The sequence below is a fragment of the Phascolarctos cinereus genome, unplaced genomic scaffold (genome assembly GCF_003287225.1).
Source record: "Phascolarctos cinereus isolate Bilbo 61053 unplaced genomic scaffold, phaCin_HiC Scaffold_726;HRSCAF=1367, whole genome shotgun sequence".
NCBI classification, from domain to species: domain Eukaryota; kingdom Metazoa; phylum Chordata; class Mammalia; order Diprotodontia; family Phascolarctidae; genus Phascolarctos; species Phascolarctos cinereus.
The window spans coordinates 177068797-177092418 of NW_027556098.1; the positions used below are offsets into that span (position 1 = coordinate 177068797).

The following is a 23622-nucleotide window of genomic DNA, read 5'->3' on the forward strand; positions in this document are numbered from 1 at the left end:
CTATAGACCCCTTGAAATCTATCCATGGATACCGTGGGTCCCTGGTGCCACAGGTTAAGAACCCCTGACCTAGAGAATAAACTCAGACCACTAACTCTTAAATCTCATCCTGACTTGCTGTGTTACCTTAAGTAGGTCACTTTATCTGTCTATGTTTCATCTTTCCCCTGCTGATTAGATGGAGACAATGACCCCTCCAGTGACTGCCTCTTGACATATGAAGACAAGACAGGTTTCAGATCATGGATTTTTTTTTTCAGGGCAGTTTCTTCGACGAGGAGAGGTGTTCTGGGATGACATGAACTGTACCATCAAGTGCCGCTGCCTGGACTTTAACAATGAGATTTTCTGCCAGGATGCCTCCTGTAGCCCTTATGAAGTGTGTGAGCCCAAGGGCAAATTCTTCCACTGTAACCCGCTGGAGAGTAGCACTTGTGTGGTGTTTGGGGAGCCTCACTATCATACCTTCGATGGCTTCCTCTTCCACTTCCAAGGATCCTGTGCTTATCTGCTGGCTCGACAATGCTTGCATGTGCCCAGCCTCCCCTTCTTTAGTGTGGAAGCCAAGAATGAACACCGAGGAGGCTCAGCTGTCTCGTGGGTGAAGGAGCTATCCGTGGAGGTTTATGGCCACAAAATTCTCATCCCCAAAGGAAGCTATGGAAGAGTCAAGGTGAGATTCTGCTTTCCTCTGTGGAGTTAAGGAATCTTAGGAGTAGAAGTTATCTCCATAAAGCCATCTCGTCTAGTCTCTGGCCTTTAAGGAAGAGAGAATCTAAACCAGGCCAGAGGATTACATCTAGTCCAGTCATGCATATAGATGTATGTGTGTTTGTAACCTCTTGGGTTTTTTTTAATTTAAAAAAAATTAATTAAGCATTTACTTTCCCCCAATCCACTCAAATTTAAAGGGGAAAAAACACTTTGTAGCAAACTATATATAGCCTAGTAAAATAAATTCCTGCATTGTTCATGTCCAAATGTCCATGTCCATGTCCACAAATCTCATTCCATATCTTGAATCCATCACCTCCCTGTCATGAGGTAGATAGCATGCTTCATTATCAATCCTCTGGAAACATGGCGGCTCATTACATTGATTAGTTCGTAAGTATTTCAAGGTATGTTGTTGTTACTGTATAAATTGTTCTGTTGACTTCATTCTACATGATTTCATATAAGTCTCCCCAGGTTTCCCTTTAGTTATTTCTTACAGCACAATAGTGTTCTATTACATCCATAGAATTTGTTTGGCCATTCCCCAATTGATGGGCACCTCTTCAGTTTACAATTCTTTGCCACTATAAAAAGAATTGCTAAAATATTTTGGTACATATGGGTCCTTTTTCCTCTTAGATACCTTTGGGATATGGGCCTAGTAGAAGTATTGCTGTGTTGAAGAATGTATACAGTTTAGTGACTTTGGGGGCACACATGCAGACTGTGAAAATTATTAGGCTATGAATAGTATATTGGCCCATAAAGTTTGTTTTGGCCCTCTCTGTCCACCGCCCCTTCTACCTCCTCACCACCCCCCATTTCCTTGGTATCAACAACTAACTCCTCTTTTCATTGCACTAAGAGGACACTTATTTCCCCGTATCATACACAGAGCCCCATGATAGACATAGATTCCTGCAAAAACAAAATGAAATGAAAGAAAGAAAGAAGAGAGAGAAAGGAGAGAGGAGCAGAGACAGAAACCAGGACGGGGAAGGAGAAGGAGAGAATTGAAAGGAAAGGGAAAAGAAGTTAAATTTTTCTTACACCTGTTTGATAGTTTCTGGGCTTACGGGTGTATAAAATAGTCAGGAAAATCACAAAGTGCAAATTGTAAATTGGATCCTATCTCCTTTTTCCTGTATAATATAGCTTCAAAGCAGCCTCCTTGAACTGAATGCCTCCTGCTCTTCTACTGAAAACTACTGCCTCATTCTAAGAAAAATCTTCAAAATGATTCATAATTCATGGTTCTCAAGATGCAGCTTTGCAAGCGTGGAGGGGCATGGTAGCGTCTTTACTGAGGCTGGCAATAGCCTTTTGAAACTCGTGCCTAACATCCCTGAATTGGAGTTGCCTACAAGGTTCTACAAAGAATGAGAAAATCTGAATTCTGGAGGGCCTGCTTAGCATATGCAAATTATCCCAGTCGCTATCCAACCTGGTTTTGAGTCAGGGCACCAGCAAAGGAAAGAAGGCTAAGAGCCATTCATAATTAGTGAATTCACAGGGGTACCAATTTTCATAATGTTAATGCAGACCTTGTCACAGCCAGGTATTTATTCCGGCAATAATAACAGAGGCCATGAAAGGTTGATTGCCTGAACTCGGCTCAGACATTAATCCCCAAGCACAGAGGTCATTATGGTGATTACAAACCCAAAATGAAGCCAAAGGAAGGGTTTCCCTCTGTTGTTGGTGATTGGGTTTTTTCTTTCTTTCATGCACTTAACATACATTGTAGTTTTAATTGATATAAAATGTCCAACAACAGGGAGGGCTTGGGAGTGAAGAATTCCCAGTTTCTTCAGCTCCTTGACTCGTTGGGCCCAGGTAGTTTCTCAGTTTCAAAATCAGGGGTTCTAATCAACACACTGATGCAACCGTCACTCTTACTCCTGCCGCTTGGTACATCTGCCCAATCAAAGTCAAGAATTAAGGTACGGAAGTTCTGAGCTCTTCTTCCTTTTGGAGTTTACAGAACTCTTTTTTAGTACTGCACTTTTCTCATCTTTGCAGATAGATACAAAACTTTCAAGCCAGAAAAAGATTCACCCGCCTTTCCAATACTTACCAGTGTGTTGAGAGGGTGATGCATTTCATAGCTGCAGTCTGGAGAAGGAAGCAGAGTTCTTCTAGTTCTATTTTTGATTTTTATGAACATTCTTTTTCTCATAGTCTGTTGTTTTTTTTCTTGGCAGTCCCAGGATTGGGGGTGGGGGTGGACAGGGGACAGGGAAGGGAGAATGTTGCAACCTCATTTCTTTCAGGCCCAGTGTCTGTGCTAATTTTACATGGTTCTGATCCATTATAGGCCATAAGGGGCAAATTCACAATTTTCCACAGAGACCATGATATGTGGATGTGAATGTAAATGTTATGGAAAGAGAAGGTTATAGAAATCCATCCACAGCCTAACAATGGTCCACTTTTTCCTTTGGGCAAGTGTTTCCCATGTATCTAAGTGCACCTGCTCTCTCCGCTGGGGAGAATGACAGGATAGTGGTGCATGGACTCCCCACCTAGGGTGAAACAGGGCCACTACAATGGTGCAGGTGATTGAACTGGGAAGCAGGAAAGGGATGGATATTCTTTCCAGGCAAGTGACTACCAGAGACACTTTCTGCTGCTAGACTTGGAACAGCTGTGGTGATTTGCTTTCTGAAAGCTAGTTCAGTTTTAGCTGCCCTGTCTCCAGTCAAGGGGTTGGGGATAGACTGAGGCTTAGGAAGTCTGGGTTCTGTCTTTGTATATATATATATATTTTTTTTTTTCTCCACTGCACCTGTTCTTAGATACTAAAATAAATACTTCTGGATCAGCTGTGCTAAAAGTAGGGGAGGGAGCAGAGAAAGCCCAACTAACTGAAATCGATAGATGCTCCAAACCTCATTTTAACCCCATGATTTAATCCTTCCCTACAAGACCCTTTGCCAGAGCTGTAGGAAACAGAAAGTCACAGGCAGAAATACAGACTGATCTTTGTTTCACCTCCTCTTTACCCCTGCATAACCCCTGGTGCTAATGAATAAGGCAGTAACTAGAGGGTGTGGAAGAGGAAAAATAGAGGCCACAAAGTGGATTTTCAACTCTTGAGTAAACAGGATCCAGTTGTATTAATAAAGTTGAATTAATTAATTAATTAATTAATTAAGAGAAAAGATGTTGCAGGAAGGATATGATGAGTTGGGAGTTCTTTTGGGGGGCTCCTTATTATCTATTTAAATATCTGTCTATATGTAGAGCAACTAATATTTTTCAGTATATCCACTTATCCATGTTTCATACACAACCCCAGCCCAACTCACTGTGCCTTTAGCTCTATAAGTAAAGGTACTACTGCTTAAGGAAAATGGTAGAGCTTATTATATTTGGCATTTGGGGGAAGAGTTGTTTCTTTTCTTTTTTGTTAAACTTTAAAAGGTTGATGTTCACCATAATATATGTTTACTTCCTAGGACTTAGGCTTTTGTTTGAGATAAGCTGCTCCACACACCACCACTCCCAGCCAACTCCTGCCCCCTTCTCTGTTTGACGGTAGTGATGAGGGCAAATGAATCAACTCCTTGCCTTTTTTTTCTTTCTCCTTCTTTCTGTCATACACCCCTTCTTTCTGCTATGTCTTCCCTGCACACCTCTGTAAAGGCACACATCTAAAGCCATGGTCTGCCCAGAGGTCATTATTAGGAAAACACTTGGATTCAAGCAATGGGAGGGTAGCTCAGGTGGGGCGGGGGGCGGGGATTAGACCTGTGCTTTAGGAAAATTACTTTAATGTCTGGGGGTGGAGGATGGATCACAGTGAGGAGAAACTCGAGACACAGAAACCAGTTAAAAAAAACTATTGCTATAGTCTAGGCAAGAGAGCCTGAACTGGGGTAGCAGATGGGTGAATGGAGAAAAAGGGATCTATGTGATAGATACTGTAAAGGCAGACAAAAATGCAGCAGATACCTTCCCAATCCACTATGAATACATGCTTCCTACCATGTTAGTGATATTTCATGCAGAACACTGCCACTGCTTTTAAGAAACTTGCTGCCTATTTGGGGAGATTAGATTGAGAACCAAGAAAAAAATAAAGACCAATATAAAACAAAATGCAATTAAGTGTTCAATTGTGTGGTGTGAACTGGAAGTGATGTAAGAGGCTGGAAGGTGTTACAAGAGATTGGAAGAGAGAGAAAGAGCAGAGAGAGAGAAGAAGAGAGAGAAGAGAAAGAGGAGAAAGAAGAAAAGAGAGAAAGAGAAGAAAGGGGAGAGAGGGAAGAGGGAGAAAGGTGGAGAGAGAGAGAGAAGAGAGAGAGAAAATGAAGGAGGGGGAAGAAGAAAGAGAAGAGGGAGAGAGAGGGGAGGGAGAAAGAGAGAGTGATAGAGAAATCAGTAAGGACTAAAGTAGTCAGGGAGGATGGTTTGCTAAAGGGTGAAACTCAGACAATTCACTTCACTTCTCTGGCCTCAGCTTCTTCAGCTATGAAATGAGAAGTTTACACTAGATGATCTCTAAGATCCATTCTAAGAATCTGTTCTAAGCTGGCTTGCAAAAGGTATATAGAATTTCATTAGGTGAAGGGGAAAGAACAAAATCTAGGTGAAAAGAAAAATGTGAGAGAAGATTTTTGAATATAGCCCCAAGGTTTGACACAGGTACTCCAAAGCAAACCAGGGGTGTCCTCTAGACTGGGATGAATCCTCAGGCCTACTCCAGTTTAATCATGCAATGCCAAGGATATGCCAGAACAAAAGTAAAGCACCAGAGTTTGAACCTTAGAATATTTTTGGTGGATATCAATCACAAATTAGGTTTCCTTTGCCTCTGTAGTGCATAGGACATTGGACTTGGAGTCAGAAGGACCTGGATTCACATGCTGCCTCAGATACTTACTAGCTATGTAATACAAGTCACTTAATGTCTCTGTGCCCGGTTTCCATAGACTTGATGGCTCAAAGGTTCCTTCCAGCTCTTATGCCCTTTGCTTGCAAACACTTTCACTGACTTCTGTTGACCTGCCTCTAATTGTTTCTGTCCTTCGGCAGGTTAATGACTTGGTGGCTTCTTTGCCTGTCAGCATAGACTTGGGAGCTGTGAAAATCTACCAGAGTGGCATGTCAACTGCTGTTGAAACTGATTTTGGGCTCTTAGTGACGTTTGATGGCCAGCACTATGCATCCATTTCCGTCCCAGGCTCCTACATAAACTCTACCTGTGGGCTCTGTGGGAACTACAACAAAAATCCACTGGATGACTTCCTCCGGCCAGACGGGAAGCCGGCCACATCAGTTCTGGATCTAGGAGAAAGCTGGCGTGTCTATCACCCTGACTGGAAATGTACCTCTGGCTGTGTAGACAACTGTACCCAGTGTGATGCACTCACAGAAGCCCTCTACTTTGGTACTGACTACTGCGGCTTCATCAATAAGTCAGACGGGCCCCTCTGGGAGTGTGGGGCTATTGTGGACCCCACAGTCTTCATCCACAGCTGTGTATATGACCTGTGCAGTGTCCAGGATAATGGCACACTCCTCTGCCAAGCTATCCAGGCCTACGCCCTCGTGTGCCAAGCCCTTGGCATTCCAATCGGGGACTGGCGAATCCAGACCGGCTGCGGTAAGCTGGCATCCCCATCCAAGTGAAAGAATCCCCTTGTATAGGTGGGGAGGTGCAAGGATAGAGTTTCAGAGCCCTTCAAGAACATTTTTGTTGAGGACAAATTGCTCAGGAATGAGGCTGGGATTGAAGTATTCCACATAACAAAGGCCAGATTGTAAGCAGATCCTTCAATCTTTCCCCTTCCCTGGCCTCATAGCCTGAGAACAAGGGAAAGCTTGATGAAATTAAGGAACCTGAAACCTAGAGTAAAGGGAAGGAGCTGCACAGGCTACAGAAAACATTGAGTTTGGGGACCATAGCAATCATGGAGCTTGAATGATAAGGTGGAGTTTTCAGAGAGGAGATAGCTAGCTCCCCTGACTGATTGGTGTGTGACTCTAGAAGAGGCCTAATATGAACAAACATTTGGGAATGGAAGCTAATTCCCCGGTGTAAATCTGAAGTATCTATTCCATCACCTCATATCCCCCCCTACTCATCCAACATTTAGAAAGTTTTTATTTCTTACCTCTATGTTAAAGAGCATTACACCCTGGCCACTATTATAGAGGGCAGAAGATTAGATGAGCCAGTTGGGGAGGGTAAATAAGGCATAGATCTGTACTTTGGTCTCTTAATATTTGAGGATCTGACTCCCCACTTATTTAGCTTAAATAGTGCTTAGTCAACAAAACCGTCAAATAATGTGAGAAAACCCAGATTCTTTCCATAGATATCCTTTAGGAATAGATAGATAGATAAAACATTTATTAAGTGCTTACTATGTGTGAAGGCAAAAGATCACCCAAGACCATGATTCTAAGGATGGAGACCAAGGTTCTGATTCAGTGTTTTGACTTCTCTACATGTTAGATCACAAGAAATGTTAGTTCTTCTCCTTCTCTGCCCAGTAATTACCTAGTCTTTCCTAGAGCTATGCACAATGTCAACAAAAGGTTCTGTCAAAACATTTCCCTTCTCCAGGCTTTGGTTTTCTCCACTAAGCAATAATTACTATTAACCAGGCGTGTTATAATATTAAAAGTCATTTTGAGCTCTCTTAACAGGAGTATCCAGATGAATGTCAAGCTCTGAGATTTTTCTACCTTGTATTATTTTGGGTTCTGGTTTCTAAAAGTGTCTCATTCATTGAGGCTCAGATTTGTGTTAGCTCCTAGAATATCAGTCAAACCAACAAGGGACAATTTGTTTTCCTAGCTCTGTTGCTGGATAGTTTCAGTTCTATCTGGCCCATCTTATGCCTTTCCCAAGACATCAAAGAGCTTAGAGGGGAAGGCTTGCTGGTTTGCCCTAAGCTGGAATCAAACTTAGCTTCTTTTGTCTCCCCTCACCCCGAAATGAGTAAAGTCATGATCAAGTCTCTAATGAAAATTTCCATCCAGTATTTCTCCAATTTGACGAGTTCACCAATTTATTTTGTGAAACATCTATTATGGTTAAGGAAGTGTGCTGGTCTCTTTGGATACAAAGGCAAAAACAAAAAGAGTTCCTGACCTCAAGGAGTTTATGTTCTCCTGGGAGATACTACATGGACACAGAGAAATAAGCAAATGCAAAGAATGTGCAAAATTATACAAAGTAATTTCAAGAGGGACATTGTATTATTGATGAGGAGAGCCTGTGTGTGGGAGGTGGTATCTGACCGCTGCTTCAAAGGGAATTAGAGGTTCAGTTTCAGCAGGGGTAAGGGAAATAATTCACCTCAAATATGGGGGACCACTTGTCCATGGAAGCAAAAGATGGAATAGCATTTACAGGCAACAGTGCACTGACTAGTTTGACTGAAAGAGAGAATGTTTACTTCTCACCATCTACTTTTCCAGATCTTCATTCTTCTCAGTGTAGGGATCTTTAGAGTTTATCTCTAAGATCTAGGCCTTCAAAGGATTCTGTCTATGAGGTCCAACCAAGAATAACCGAAATGTACATTTAGAGGTACCCAAAAATTAAAATCACAGATTCCTAAGTCTACAAAGGCCTTAGAGATACTATCTCACCCTCAGGTAGGATAAGCCCCCAAAAGTACCCCAGATAGAAGGGAATCTTTACTGCTTTTAACATCTCCAACAAAGTAGATTCTTGTCTTCCTTGGCCACCTATCCCAGTGAAGTCCTGCTTCTGTAGTTTAAATCTTCTTCCATCCTGGATAATGGGTCCAGTTCAATTCAATTTTATTAAATGCCTTTTTGCCAGGTACTGTTCTAGCCACTGAGGATAGAGTGGGGGAGGAAATGAAATGGTCCTTGTCTTCAAGGAGATTGCAGTCTACTGGGTAAATTAATTTCCATCCAGAGTTTGATTCAAGTCTTGGTCATTGTGGATAATCTCACTGACTCTTGTCAGAGTTAATTTTAGACCTGGGCTCACCATAACAGTTGTTCACCAAATAGTAAATTGACTTATACAGTTAGTTCTGGTCAAGTTCAGGTAAATGAGCCTATTTTCTGAAGGTGATCGGATCAAACCAAGTTGTTCACAATCTAATCATTTGTTCAGCATTTGGTCTGTAAACAATTGAACTAGTACTTATGAATATGACCTCTGGTTTGTTTTCCCTAGACAAGTAGCATTTGCGTTCTCTTCTCCTCATCGGACCTAAATACTATGTAATAGACATGACTTTTCCTCAGGTCTAACTCTCTCTTCAAATCCTGGCTTTGGAACTGGGTTGTATTCATTTATTAACCTGGTGTCCTTCTCTCCCCCATCAGTGTCGACCGTCCAGTGCCCCAGCTTCAGTCATTACTCTGTGTGTACTAGTAGTTGTCCAGATACATGCTCTGACCTGACTGCCTCGCTTTCCTGCCTCACACCTTGCACAGAGGGCTGTGAGTGTAATGAAGGCTTTGTCCTCAGTACAAGCCAGTGTGTCCCACTGCACAAGTGCGGCTGTGACTTCGATGGCCACTACTATACTATGGGGGAGTTCTTCTGGGCCACCGCCAACTGCACAGTACAGTGTTTGTGCGAGGAAGGCGGGGACGTCTATTGCTTTAATAAGACCTGCCGTGAGGGGGAGGTCTGCTCTGTGGAGGATGGCTATCAAGGCTGCTTCCCCAAGAGGGAGACTGTGTGCCTTGTGAGTCAAAACCAGGTGCTACACACCTTTGATGGGGTTGCATATTCCTTCCCCATGGAGTTCTCCTATACCCTCCTGAAGACATGTCCTGAGAGACCTGATTACTTGGAAATTGACATCAATAAGAAGAAGCCAGATGCAGGTCCAACCTGGTTAAGAGGCATTCGGATCCAGGTAGCTGATCAGGAGATCAAGATTGGAGGGATTGGTGCAACTGAAATCAGGGTAAGACTCTTACCTTGGAGAAAGAGCTTAAATAGGCTTACTATGGTGCCACCCAAAATAGAAGGGCTTGCCAGTCTGTGAAGGTGCAGAGTGGGAAATGGAAAGTGTGCTGGGTTTAGAGTGAGAGAATCTGGGTTTGAATCCTGACTCTTCTATTTACTAGTGGTGTGACTTTAGGCAAATCATAGAACTTGTCTGACCATCAGTTTCCCCATCTGAAAAAAGGAGACAGTGATATTTGCCCTATGCTCTTCACAAGGTTGTGAGAATCATTCAAATGAGATACGTTGCTAGTGCTTTGTAAACTGCAAAGCACTATGCAAATGAAATATATTATGTTATATTATGTTATATTCTGTGATATGATATGATATGATGTTGAGATATGATATGATATGATATGATATGATATATGATATGATATTAATTAGTGACTTCCCACCTCTAAACATGACTGCCTATATAAGTGAGGGGGCTCTGGGGAAAAAATGCCTTTCCCACCTTGCAGCCCCTAGTAGAATGCCATAAGGCTGAGCTTTCTCAAGTGAGGCAGATGAAGGCTGGGCCAACAGTGGACATTGATGGAGAAGGCAGCTACCTATGCCAAGTGATGTGACGGCCACTGAAAGACTCTGTCTGCCTAAAAATATCTTTTCCATCAACCTCTCTTTGTACTACCAGCTCTTTCCTCTCCTCCTACTTGGTCTGAATTCTCACCATTAAAGACAAGCTTTTGGGTGAGCTAAAAGGACCAGGTGAATAACTCTAGAAGAAAACCAATCAATGTGTGGCTTTGGACAAATCACAGAGCCTCCCTGAGCCTCCGTTTCTTTATCCACAAAATGAGAGACTTAGATTCATTGGTCTCCAGGGTTTCTTCTAGTACTAATATTCATAGAATATATAATATTAACAGATGGTTAAATGCCCATATTACCTGGAAGGAAAGGGAGGACCAGGTCACATCCCTTATGTTACCTAATTAGATTATAGATAGTTATTATATTGTAAGAAAGAGAGGGCCTTGAGGGAAGGTAAGTTTTGCTGAACAGTGTCAAAGCCAAGAACTTGGTGAAGGAGAATGAGGTTCCACCCAAGGAAAGTGACACCCTGGAGGGTAGGAGACACCTGAAGTGGTGGGCCAAAGGCATATGTCTGATTTGTAGCTTTTCTTAGGCAGGTCCTTGGTCTAGGGAGATGGATGATTCAATGTCCTGGCAAAATTCCCCTCACACTAGATGAAGTTAGGGAAAGCAGATGAGGGAGGTAAAAAAAAAAAGGCACAGAAAGAAATGTGGGCTTATATATCTGGTCTCCTGAAAATGTCATCTTCTAGGAAAAATGATAGTGTGAAGACTCCTTCACAGAAGACTGGGGTTTCTGTATTAGCTCTACCACTTAATAGTCATGTGACCCATAAGTAAATCATTTAAGCCTCTGAGCCTCTACTTCCTCATCTGTGAAATGGAGATAATTGCACTCCACACCTCCTGAGGTTGTGAGGAGAATGCTTTGTAAAGACTACATAGATGTGAGCTCTTGCTGCTCTCAAATGGAGCATGTCAGAGGAGAAGAAGACCGTGACTTTATTACATAGGCAGCTGGTACATTACTCGGTAAATGTCATCACATCGACAGTGATGCTTTGATTTTTTTTTTCAGTTGAATGGTCAGGAAGTGGAATTACCTTTTTTCCATTCTTCGGGGAAGCTGGAAATTTTTCGGAACAAGAACAGCACCACTGTCGAGTCCAAGGGCATCGTCACCATTCAGTACTCAGATGTGGGCATGCTGCACATTCGGCTGTCCACTATCTACTTCAACTGCACTGGTGGACTGTGTGGTTTCTACAATGGGAATGCCACTGAAGAGCTCTGCTTTCCCAATGGCAAGTGCACAGACAACGTAGCAGTGTTCCTGGAAAGCTGGACGACCTTCGAAGAGATCTGCAATGGGGAGTGTGGGGACCTGCTGAAGGCCTGCAACAATGACTCAGAGCTGCTCAAATTCTACCGGAGCCGCTCCCGGTGTGGCATCATCAATGACCCTTCCAACAGCTCCTTCCTGGAGTGCCATGGGGTTGTGAATGTCACTGCCTACTACCGGACCTGCCTCTTTCGCCTGTGCCAGAGTGGGGGCAACGAATCTGAGCTCTGTGACTCGGTAGCCCGCTACTCAAGTGCTTGTAAGAATGCTGATGTGGAGGTGGGCCCCTGGCGGACATACGACTTCTGCCGTAAGTCTGGGGTGTGGGTGGGAGAAGGTAAGGGGGCCCAGGAGGAAGATGAGGATGACAGAAACCTTGCTGCTCAGTGCTTCCCTGCATAGCTCAGTCGATCTTCAAGGGTAGGTCAACTGCTATGGAGAACAATAATATTAGCTCACATCTAGACAGTATTTCTCAATTTACAAAAGGCCTTTGCTCACATCCTTCTGAGTCATAGATAAAGCAAGCATGGCTATCCCTATTTTGCAAATGAGAAAACTGAGTTCAGAAAAAAATTAAGAATCTTACTGGTCACTTAGCTACTGGGTATCAGAATCAAGACCTAGATAGATAGATGGATAGATAGATAAATCTGTAGCTATACATATACACATATCTATGTCCATATAGTTGTTGTTGATGTCCAGTTGTTTCAATTGCATCTGACTCTATGAGCCCATTTGGAGTTTTCCTGGCAAAGATCCTGGAGTGGTTTGCCATTTCTCTCTCCAGCTCATTTTACAGATGAGGAAACTGAGGCAAACAGGGCTAAGTGACTTGCCCAGGGTCACACAGCTAGGAAGTGTCTGAAGAGAGATTTGAACTCAGGAAGACTCATCTTCCTGGCTCCAGGCTCAGCACTCTACCACTGTACCACTTAGCTGCCATATATGTGTGTAAATACACACACACACACACACACACACACACACACACACACACACACTCAAAAACTTCCCTGCTGTAGTCTCCCTAAGCCACAGTCTCTCATCCCAACCCTTCATTTGATCATCTCACCTGCCAGGGAACAAGACAGAGGAGAGATCCTATTGAGCTGAGAGTGGCAGAGAATGTTTCACCACAGCTGTGGTGTAACAAAGCCCACTGAGGACACGGATAAGAATCTTCATTTTAGCTCAGAAGGTGCCTCCACTCCTGACAAACAAAAACCAAAAAAGAGTCCTAGTTGTCTTACTAGGTGGGGGCCAGCTCAGGGTGCTTCCTACTCTGGAAAGGCTGCACTAGTCCCCAGGGCAAAGAGGACAGTCATTATTAAGAGAGCTGGGATTTTTGGCGGGGTTTTTGGTCCCCTGGCTCCTCTTCTCAGGGACATGGTTGTACCAGTAGTAATCAGAGTAAGTGTTTAGAAGACAAAACCCCAGGTTATCTGCAAGGCTGCAGCGAGGAGCCAGGCCCAGAGGGAATCAAACAGTGGCTGAAGTGCTAATGTCCCTGGGCAGGGCCAAGAGGGCAGCAAGAGAGCACAGCTATCAGGGCTTGGACAGCTCAGAACAGCCACAATTTGGAGCTGTTTTTCTTCTCCAAAGAGGATCTCTAAAAAGAAGAGAGACAAAGACACAGACACAGAGGAAAAGGAGAGAAGTACTTCATCTCTAAAATGTCCACCCAATGTAAATAACACTTTAACCATTTCCCTGTCCCTTATTCTCACTCTGACTGTGGCCCTATGAAGCCAGGAAGGAAACATGGAAGTTGGCTGGAGATGTTTAGAGACTTACAGTAGAAAATAAGAGGTTATAGAATTAGAAGGGAGAATGACCTAAAGTTCTAGGTATGGGAGGGGCCTGGAAGGACAAGTCATTCACCTGCTTCCATACAAATCTACATTCAACCCAAATTTCAAAGATGACGGTACCATTTGGGAAGTGGCATGATATGTATCAGAGATCAGAGGGGCCATTGGACCTGAAGTCAAGAGGCCTGGATTTACATCCCAGTTCTGGTGTCTACTGGCTATACAGCCTTGGGTAAGACACCTAACCTCTGTGAGCTAAATGCCTACTCCATGCAAAGCACTGAGAATTTTTGTTTTTCAGTCATTTTTCAATCATGTCTGACTCTGCATGACCCCATTGGGGTTTTCTTGGCAAAGATACTGGAGTGGTTTGCCATTTCCTTCTCTAGCTCATTTTACAGATGAGGAAAATGAGGTAAACAAGGTTAAGTGACTTGCCCAGGGTCACACAGCTAGTAAGTGTCTGAGGTCAAATTTGAAGTCAGGAGTCTTCTTGACTCCAGGTGCAGCACTCTACTGACGCCACCTAGCTGTCCTCACTAAGAATACAAAGATCTATACAGTTAAGATACAGACTACATTCTCAAGTAATTCATAATCTAAGAGTATCCTATTTATTAGAAAAAATAAATCTCATGCAAAAGAGAGTGTTATAACTACAAGGAAGAGATGAAGACAAATTGCAATGAGATATGTAGGAAGAAAGAGAGGTTGGAGGTGAGAAGAATATCAAGAAAGGTTTTTACAGAGGAAGCAACAGTCAAGTTGGGTCTTGAAAGAAGTCGGGGGCTTCAATAGATGAAGAATGAGTTAAAAGCACATGTGAAGACAGGACAAAGCAGAATAAGAATGGGAACATAGAAGAACATTCTATTTGGCTGGGGCACAAATGCATGAGGTAGAGCAATAGGAATTGAGGCCAGAAAGGTAGGGTAGAGCCAAAATGCAGATGGCCTTGAATTCCACAATCGAGAGTTATGTTTTGTTAGACAACAGGGAGCTACTGAGATTTTGAATAGAGAAGAGACATCATCTGAGCACATGTTATAAAGCGGTGGTATCACTGGATTGGGGAGGACAGAGATTGGACACAAGAAGACTGGTTAGGAGTCTATTACATTAACTTAATCGAGAAAAGGTGAGAGCCTGGACAAGGAGAGGGGAGAGAATGCTGTAGAAGTCCAGAGGAGGTAAAGGGCAGCTAGGTGGCCCAGTGGATAGAGTGCTGGGCCAGGAGTCAGGAAGACCTGAGTTCAAATCTGGCCTGAGACTGTGTGACCCAGGGCAAGTTACTTAACCCTGTTTGCCTCAGTTTCCTCATCTGTAAAATGAGCTGGAGAAGGAAACGGCAAACCACTCTAGTATCTCTGCCAAGAAAACCCCAAATGGAATCATGAAGAGTCAGACATGACTAATCAAACAAAACAATGACAGATGCAGAAGAAAAATTGCTAAGACTTGGCAATTGATTGAATGTAGGGAGTTGAGAGAAAGGGAAAAGTCAAAAACAACTCAATGGTTTTGAGCTTCTGAGATATTTTCTTAGCAATTTCCATAAGAAAGACTCCCTAACCTCCCTTGACCAGAGTTTCCCTTGTCTCACGCCACTGTCCCAAGTTCCCCTCTACTCACCCTCTGGCATTCTCTTTTGTACCATAGCCCCCTTGAATTTAGCTCTCGTATATTCTGTCCACCCCTAGATTTCCAACTTTACTTCATTTTCTGAATCCAGTTGCCTAATCTCCATGTCAGATTGAGTCATTGCATTGTGTTATTTGTCCTTTGCTTGTTAGATTGCTAACTCCTAGTGAATAGGGAATGTTTGTGACCTTGCTTGGTGCTAAGCAGAGGACTACATATTTTTGCATGTTCTGTAAATACTGAACAGTACTTAAAATTCTCCTCTTTCCCTGTGTGTTGTAAGTGCCAAAAATAGCTTATCACCATCTTGCATCAAGGCCTGAAAATTTGTCTGAATATGGACAAAAACAATCACATTGACCGTGGTTTCCTTGGAAGGAAGCTTCAAGCTGAGGCTACCTTGTGAGGTGTCTAATCTAGACCATGTATATGTAGGCAGCCTGGAAAGTACACTAGGATCCAAAGGGTTAATCTCAATCCAGTCCTGGAGAGCATGGATTGAGAATTGGAATGGGCAGCAGCTGCGTATCAGCAACCTAATCGTGTTTGATGATAGACACAACCATTGCCTTTGTGTTTAGATATTTTTAACCAGCGCCGTTGCTGGCAGAGACAGGCTGCCCAATTAAGTAATTTCAAAGAGGCATTTTGGGAGCCAGGGGAAGTTTTATTACCCCACGTCTGTGTGTTCCAGACTTGCAGACGGATTCAGACAACACAATAAGTCATAAACCGAGAGTCATTTAAATAAGTCATGTTATTTGCTATCACCATAAACCTGCAGTTGATGTTATAACATTCATAATTCAGACAAATGTGAACATCCCTCTGTACAGACGTACTTAATCAGCACTGAACTAGCCTTCAACTCAAAAGCCACATGCTATTGGAAGTCGATGGAGGAAAAGCAATGAAGTGGAGATAGTCTGCCAGCCCATAGCAAGGGAGCTGCTTCCAGCTCACGGTACAGAGCTATGGCATTGGGACTTGTGGACAAAACTATTATTGCCATAAAATTTATACCTCTGTAGTGTCCTTCATGTCCTTGAGTTGTAAAACATGTTTAAAAAGAGGCAATAAGTGTAAGAGCTAGGGAAGGCTTCTGAAAGACAGGATCTCATCATCTCTGGAGTAGCAGGGCCAAGTGGAGAGTCTTAGAACGCAGAGGTGCCATGACTTTAAACTCCAGATGTGCTCTTGGGGCAACAAGCACTAAACACACTGAATCAAGCAACTAAAAATCCTGCCCTAAATCCACCAGAGAGGCAAAGGGAATTCATTATTATAGTGACTTAGGGTTGTTGTAGGAAGGCAGCTTGGTAGAATGGTGAACAGAGTGCCAGACTTGGAATCAGGAAGAATTGAGTCTGAAGCTTACCTGAGACACTTCCTAGAAATATGACCCCAGGCAAGTCATTTAACCACTGCCTGCCTCAGCTTCCTGAATGGGGACAATAATAGCATCTCTCTTCTAGGATTGTTGTGAGGCTCAATTGAGGTCATGTTTGGTTTTTTTTGTTTACTTTACAAACCTTGAAGAGTTACATAAATGTTACTATTATTATTATTATTATTATTTATTATTATTATTATGCTGAATTTTTGCACCTTCTAAAATTTGGTGCCCTAGTGAAAAAGTCAGTTTATTCGATCTAAGATGTAACCCTTAGTGACAGAAAGACAGAGAGTGCAACAGATGATAGATGATTGTTTGATTTATATTTTCTATGTCATCTATTGACTGATAGGTGTATAATTGATAGATGATAGATGCATAATAGATAGCTGGATAGATGATAGACAGATAGATAGATAGACAGATAGATAGATAGATAGATAGATAGATAGATAGATAGATAGATAGACAGACAAATGGATGATAGAAAGATCCTATCAGGGTTACTAGGTTACCCTGGGGTGAGTCCCTTAGATTACCAGGACTAGAAAAGTAAAAACCTATTTTTATGAGACGCTGTCCTAGTCTTTGTGCAGTCACTTAGACAAACGGGATTCCTGGCTTGTAGGAGCTTACAGATCAAGACAAAAAACAGAGTTATGGATAAAGAATGTAAAGGGCAAAAGTTAATGACCAGTCATTAAGTATACAGTGAATGCTTGCTTTTTTCTCAGCACTATGCTAGGTACTCTGAGAGAACACCAAAGTATCATAAAAAAGGGACTTTGTACCCACACTGAGATCTTAAAGTTAGAATCTGATTTGGGGAAAAGACAAATACTCACACACACACACACACACACAAATAGAACAAATGATACCAGGAAGTACACAATTAAATACAATAATATAGTTATCATAGGACCATAGATTTAGTGCTGGAAGGGACCTTAAAGTCCATCTAGCCCAACCATCTCATTTTGCAGATGAGCAAACAGAAGCTCAGATGACTCAAATAACTTGCCCAGGGTCACTTAACGACTAAATATCACAGATGGGATATGAACCCTGGGCTTGCTAGCTCTAAGTTGCTTGCCTTCTGTCACTACATCATGCTGCAGCTCAAGGATTCAAAGGCTTTAAGGAAGCAAAGGGATATCTCTGTTGGGGCTGGAATACATAGGAAGTCTTCATGGAAGAGGTCAGTTGAGAAGTGGGCTTTGAAAGGGCAGGGCATCTGGGAGAGCAACTTGACTGAAGGAATGGAAAGAATGAATATGGGAGGTGCAGAGGATGTGAGCATGAATTCAGTAGATCCGAGGATCCGTGTTGGGGAGTAGCGGGAGATTAAAATTGAACCGTAGGGTGGGGCCACAGTCTGGGGGTGGGGAGGAGAGGAATTATAGGAGTTTTAACTTGATGTAATGGGCAATAGGGAGTTACTATAGATTCTTGAGCATGGGAATGATATGATGAAAGAGATGTACAAGATGACAGATGAAAAGATGTTGAAACAAATGTGTGAATGGATCCTAAAAGCACTGGCTGCATATAGAGAGGACTTTAAAAAAGAAAAGAAAACGCACCTAGGAGCATTTCACTCTAAGTCCTTTCCCTGATGATAACCACGTAGGGCTGCTCATTTTGCTATCTAAATCAGGCCTTAAAAAACACATTTCTGATCCCCGTTCTTTTCTTGAGTCTCCCTTCTCGTTGGTTGCTTTCAGCTCTTGACTGTCCCGAGAACAGCCACTTTGAGGAGTGCATGACCTGTACTGAGACCTGCGAGACCCTGGCTATTGGCCCCATCTGTGTGGACAGCTGTGCTGAGGGGTGTCAGTGTGACGAGGGCTATGCCCTGAGGGGCACCCAGTGTGTTCCCCGGAGTGAGTGTGGCTGTAACTTTGAGGGGCACCAGCTCTCCACGAATGAGACCTTCTGGGTAGACCTGGATTGTCAACTCTTCTGCTATTGTAATGGGACGGACAACAGCGTCCACTGCGAGAGCATCCCCTGCAAAGATGACGAATACTGCATGGAGGAGAGTGGCCTCTACTACTGCCAGGCTCGCACAGATGCCTCCTGCATTGTTTCAGGCTATGGCCACTACCTGACCTTTGATGGCTACCCCTTTGACTTCCAGAGCAGCTGCCCACTCATCTTGTGCACCACCATAAGTAGACAGAGCACAGACCTGTTTCCCAAATTCACAGTCACTGCCAAGAATGAAGATCGGGATCCATCGCTGGCCTTGTGGGTCAAACAGGTGGATGTGGCTGTTTTTGGCTATAGTATTGTGATTCACCGGGCCTACAAGCATACGGTGCTGGTAAGTTGGTGGTAAGCTAGACCCCAAAGGAGGAGGCCTGGAAATAGGGGGAGACTCAACAAGCCTGGGAATCATCTTGTCCAATCAACTCATTTTACAAATGACCAAATTGAGGCTTGGGCCTCAGTAGATCAGGAAAAATAAAAGGTGTATATTGGGCACTGATGAGGAAATGAAGTTGTTCATGAATGATGGGCTGTATTATAGGGGTTCTCTAAAACCTGGCAGAAGAATTTAGATTTTATATAGTAAGCAATAGGAGGCCAGTGATGGCCTCATTTTGCTGAATTGAATTGAGAAAAGTTGAGTGACCTGCTCAACATTGTACACTTAGCTGGGGACAAATCTGGAACCCAAGCTTTCTGACTCACTCTATTGCAACATACTATCTATCATTGGTGCTGAGCTCTACTCAGACTTGTATATGTTAAGAATCATTGAATCTCAGAGCTAGAAGGTACCTCAGAGCTCAGCTAGTACAACATGTACTGAACAGAAATATCCCTCCTACAATATCTCTGACAAATGATCAAGTCTAAAAACTTTAAAGAACTCCTATGAAGGGTAATCCATGACTTCCCAAGGCAGCTAACCAACTTGGAAATAGCTCTGGATGTTAGGATATTTTTTCCTTATATTTACATCTGAACACATATCTTTTGCTTCTACCCTCCGGGACCAGAAAGAAATCTAATCCCTTTTCTGCACAGCAGCTTAGCAGATATTTGAAAGCACAGTTGGCCTCCCTGGAAGCCTTCTCATCTCCTGGTTAAATGTCTCATAGCATCACGTTAGCTCAGTTCTAGCCCCACAATCCACGTTCCATTTTATTGTTCCAATCCCCTTGTGCATTCTTCTCCTCATTTCCCCAACCCCCACCCCAGACTGGTAGTCTTTGCCTCCTCAGCCCCCACAGCACCTTGTTCCTTAATTCACTCATTTCACTCCAATTCATGTGGGTTCATTTGATGGGCAAAACTAGTTGTTATTAGTGGCTTAATTCTACAGTATCTCAGGATGTGAAATGCTCATTAATAATAAGTAACATGGTATTAATTATGAAAGTAAAGCTGATCTCTGATGGGAACAGTTTGCTTCTTTTATAGTAGCTTTAGTAACTCTGTGATCTATGAAGGTTATATAAGGAAATCACTCAATATCTCTTTTAAAACCTTATTATTTTTATTTAAATATGTTTTTGGAAAGGTAAAGGAATAAAGGCATAGCCTCTTTAAGATCTAATTTGTAAGCCACAAGGAGGTCTGAAGATAGTAGTAGTGGTAGTAGTGATAGTAACAATGGAGGTGGTGATAGTGGTAGTGGTAGTAGTATGGTTTCGTCCACACCTGTGGTTTCATTGGTGTTGGGAGCAACTTGTGAGTAGATTCCCTCTATCAGTGCAAGTCAGCAACAGTCTATAATTTATAGACTTGGGGAATCTCATAGACCCCAGGGACCCCAGACAATTTGGGTCAGAGGCAGGACTCAGGCCTTCCTGGCTCTCAGGTCAGTGCTCCATCTACCATGCCACACCACTTGTTGAAGCTGATGCTGGCAGCGGCTGACATTTGTATAACAATGTCTCCAAAGTATGCTACATTCATGACGTCAACTGAGAATATTATACTTCTGAGAAGTACACTTGAGAGGTTCTGTGGTATTGTGGCCAGAGAGCTGACTTCAGGGTCAGAAAGACCTCGATTCTCAGCCAGCCTGAGATACCAGCTAGCCCTGAACAAGTCTAGGAAACTTTCTCTGGAAATTTCCTACATCAATAAAATCATAGTTTTAGGGTAAACAAGTACAGATCATGAATTGCATGTTACAGATGAGAAAACTGAGGCAAACAGGCAGCTAGTAACTGCCTGAGACCAGATTTGAACTCAGGAAGATCTGACTCCAGGTCCAGCACTCTATCCACTGTACTACCTAGCTGTACCCCTGAAAAGGCTTTTCTCTCTAAACTGCCCTGAAAATTCCAAATACAAAAGCCAAAGTGTGTGTGTGTGTGTGTGTGTGTGTAACCCATCCCTCTTCTTTCTTAGAAATATTACATATAATTCTTGTTGAATGTATGTTTTGTTTTGTTTTAGGCAATTGGGGTTAAGTGACTTGCCTAGGGTCACACAGCTAGTAAGTATCAAGTGTTAGGTGTGAGGCCACATTTGAACTCAGGTCCTCCTGACTTCAGGGCCAGTGCTCTATCCACTGCTCCATCTAGCTGCCCCTCTTGTTGAATGTATGGAAAGAAGGGAGGAAGGAAGGAAGAAAGAAAAGAAAGAGGGAGGGAGGAAGGGAGGAAGAAGAGGAGGGAGGAAGGAAGAAGGGAGAAAAAAAGAAAGGAAGAAGGAAGGAGAGAGAAAGTAGGAAAGAAAGAGAAGAGAGAGGGCACTCTGATGTGTTTGAGACACCAGAAGGGTTTTTGATGCTAAGAAAATGTTTAGAGAGATTGCATTGGAGATTGCTTTCTGATTTGGCCTCGCAGAAAGTTTGATCTCCAGAGATGCCTCTCTCCCCACGCACATACTTACGATAAATCAAAAATATTTATTAAGGGCCTATTATGCACAAGGCCTTGTGCTAAGCATTGAAGATATAAAGAAAAAAAACTAAAACAAAATAGTCCCCTGCCGTCAGGGAGATTACCTTCTAATGAGGGATAGTCAACATATACATAAATCATGCAAGACACAGAGTAGATTAGAAATAGAGAAGTTTATAAGAAGTATGGATTTGGTAGGGGTGGGGGTGGGGGAAGAATAATGAGTTTTGTTTGTGATACGGTGAGCTTGTTTGTTGTTTGAGATGCCTATAGGACATCCAGTTTAAATAGTCAGTTGGTGATTTAGGACAGGAGATCAGAAGAGTGATTAGAAATGTGCTAGGTATTGTGCTGAGCACTTTATAAATATCATTCATTTGATCCTCACAACCGCCCTGGGAATTAGGTGCTATTATTGTTCCCATTTTACACTCGAGGAAACTGAAGCAAATAGAGATTAAGTGACATGCCCAGGGTCACACAGCTAATAAATGTCTGAGGCCAAATTTGAATTCAGGTCTTCCTGACTCCGGGCCCAGTAGTCTATCCAAGATGCTGTCTAGTTGCCAAGAGAGGTCAAGAGGGATGAAATCTAAGAAAAGACCATTGGACTTGGCAGTTGAGAGATCTGATTACTTTGGAGGAGGAGGATCTGTTGAGTGATGAGGTTAAAAGCCAGATTGTAAGGGACTGAGAAGTGCACAAAACGAAAGAAAATGATTGTAGACAGGTTTTTTTTTAAATTTTATCTTTTTCTGATTAACAATAATTTATTCTTTCTCCCTTCCACTCCTCTTTAATTAAACAACAAAAAAGAAAACCCTCAAAACAATGAGCCTTCAGTGGCCATGTGCAAAAATGTGTATCTCATTCTGCATTTTGAGCCCATCCTGTGACTGGGAGGAAGTGGGTCACCTGCTTTATCTTTGGATCCCTAGAATCATGACTGATCACTGAATGGATCAGAGGTCTAAATTCGTTCAAATATCATAAACAAATTAAGGGAACATGAAAAAATTACCTATCAGATACATGGATAAGGGAAGAGTTCACAACCAAGCAAAAGACAGAGAGAATCATAGGAGATAAATTGGATATTTTTGACCGCATAAAATTAAAGTTTTTGCACAAACAAAACAAAAGTGGCCAGAATTAGGGGGGAAGGATTTTTACAGCAGTTTTCTCTGATAAAAGCCTCACTTCCCAAATGTGTAGGGGACTGAGCCAGATTTTAAAAAAATTAAAGATCCATTCCATAATTGGTAAATGGTCAAAGGATATGAACAGGCAGTTTTCAGAAGAAATCCAAGCTATCAGTAGTCACATAAAAATGCTCTAAGTCACTAATAGTTAGAGAATTGCAAATTAAAACAGCTCTAAGGTACTGCCTCGCAATCATCAGATTGGCTAACATGACAGAAAAGGAAATGACAGTGCTAGAGAGGACATGGAAAAACGGACACTAATGCACTGTTGGTGGAACTGTGAACTGGTCCAAACATTCTCTAGAACAATTTGGAACTATGCCCCAAGAGCTATAAAATTTAACACGGCAATATCACTACTAGGTCTGTAACCCAAAGAGATATAAGAAAAAGGAAAAGGACCCAAGTGTATGAACATATTTGTAGTAGCTCTTTTTCTGGTAGCAAAGATTTGGAAGCTGAGGGGATACCCATCAATTAGGGAATGGCTGAACAAGTTCTTCTAAAGGGGTGGGGCACCTGCAGCCTTGAGGCTATATGTGGCCCTCTAGGTCCTCAAGTGCAGCCCTTTGACTGAATCCAGACTTCACAGAACAAATCCCCTTAATGAAAGCATTTCTTCTATAAAACTTGGACTCAGTCAAAAGGCAGCACCCAAGGACCTAGAAGGTGACATGTAGCCTCAAGGCCACAGGTTCCCCACCCTTGTTCTAGTATATTGTGAAGGGATACTCTACTATTGTGGTATAAGAAATAATGATGGATATGGTTTCAGAAGAACCTGGGGAGACCTAGATAAGCTGATGCAAAGTGAAGTGAACAGAACCAGGAGAACACTGTACACAGTAACAGCAATATGGTTAACGATAATCAAATATGAAAGACCATTTTGATCAATGCAATGATTCATGACAATTCCAAAGGACGCATGATGAGTCCTTCACCTCCAGAGAGAGAACTGATGAACTCTTTAGTGTAGACTGAAGCATATTTTTTTTTTCACTTTCTTTTATTTTCCTTGCTTTTTTGTTTTTGCAACATGGCTAATGTAAAAATATTTTGTACATATCCATATTCCAAATATTCGCATATTTTTCATATGGCTATTTTCTTGCCTTCTCAGTGGGATGA

The 23622-nt window shown here is 42.5% G+C and overlaps 1 protein-coding gene across 1 annotated transcript in view; it reads left to right on the plus strand.

Annotated features, from left to right (window-relative positions):
* The window catches only part of TECTA (tectorin alpha), an 81973-nt gene that overhangs the window by 18084 nt on the left and 40267 nt on the right, over positions 1 to 23622 (plus strand). The window contains 5 exon segments of the mRNA XM_020984871.2: positions 261 to 673; positions 5758 to 6328; positions 9043 to 9635; positions 11298 to 11871; positions 18143 to 18744. Coding sequence (XP_020840530.1) covers positions 261 to 673; positions 5758 to 6328; positions 9043 to 9635; positions 11298 to 11871; positions 18143 to 18744 — 2753 coding nt within the window.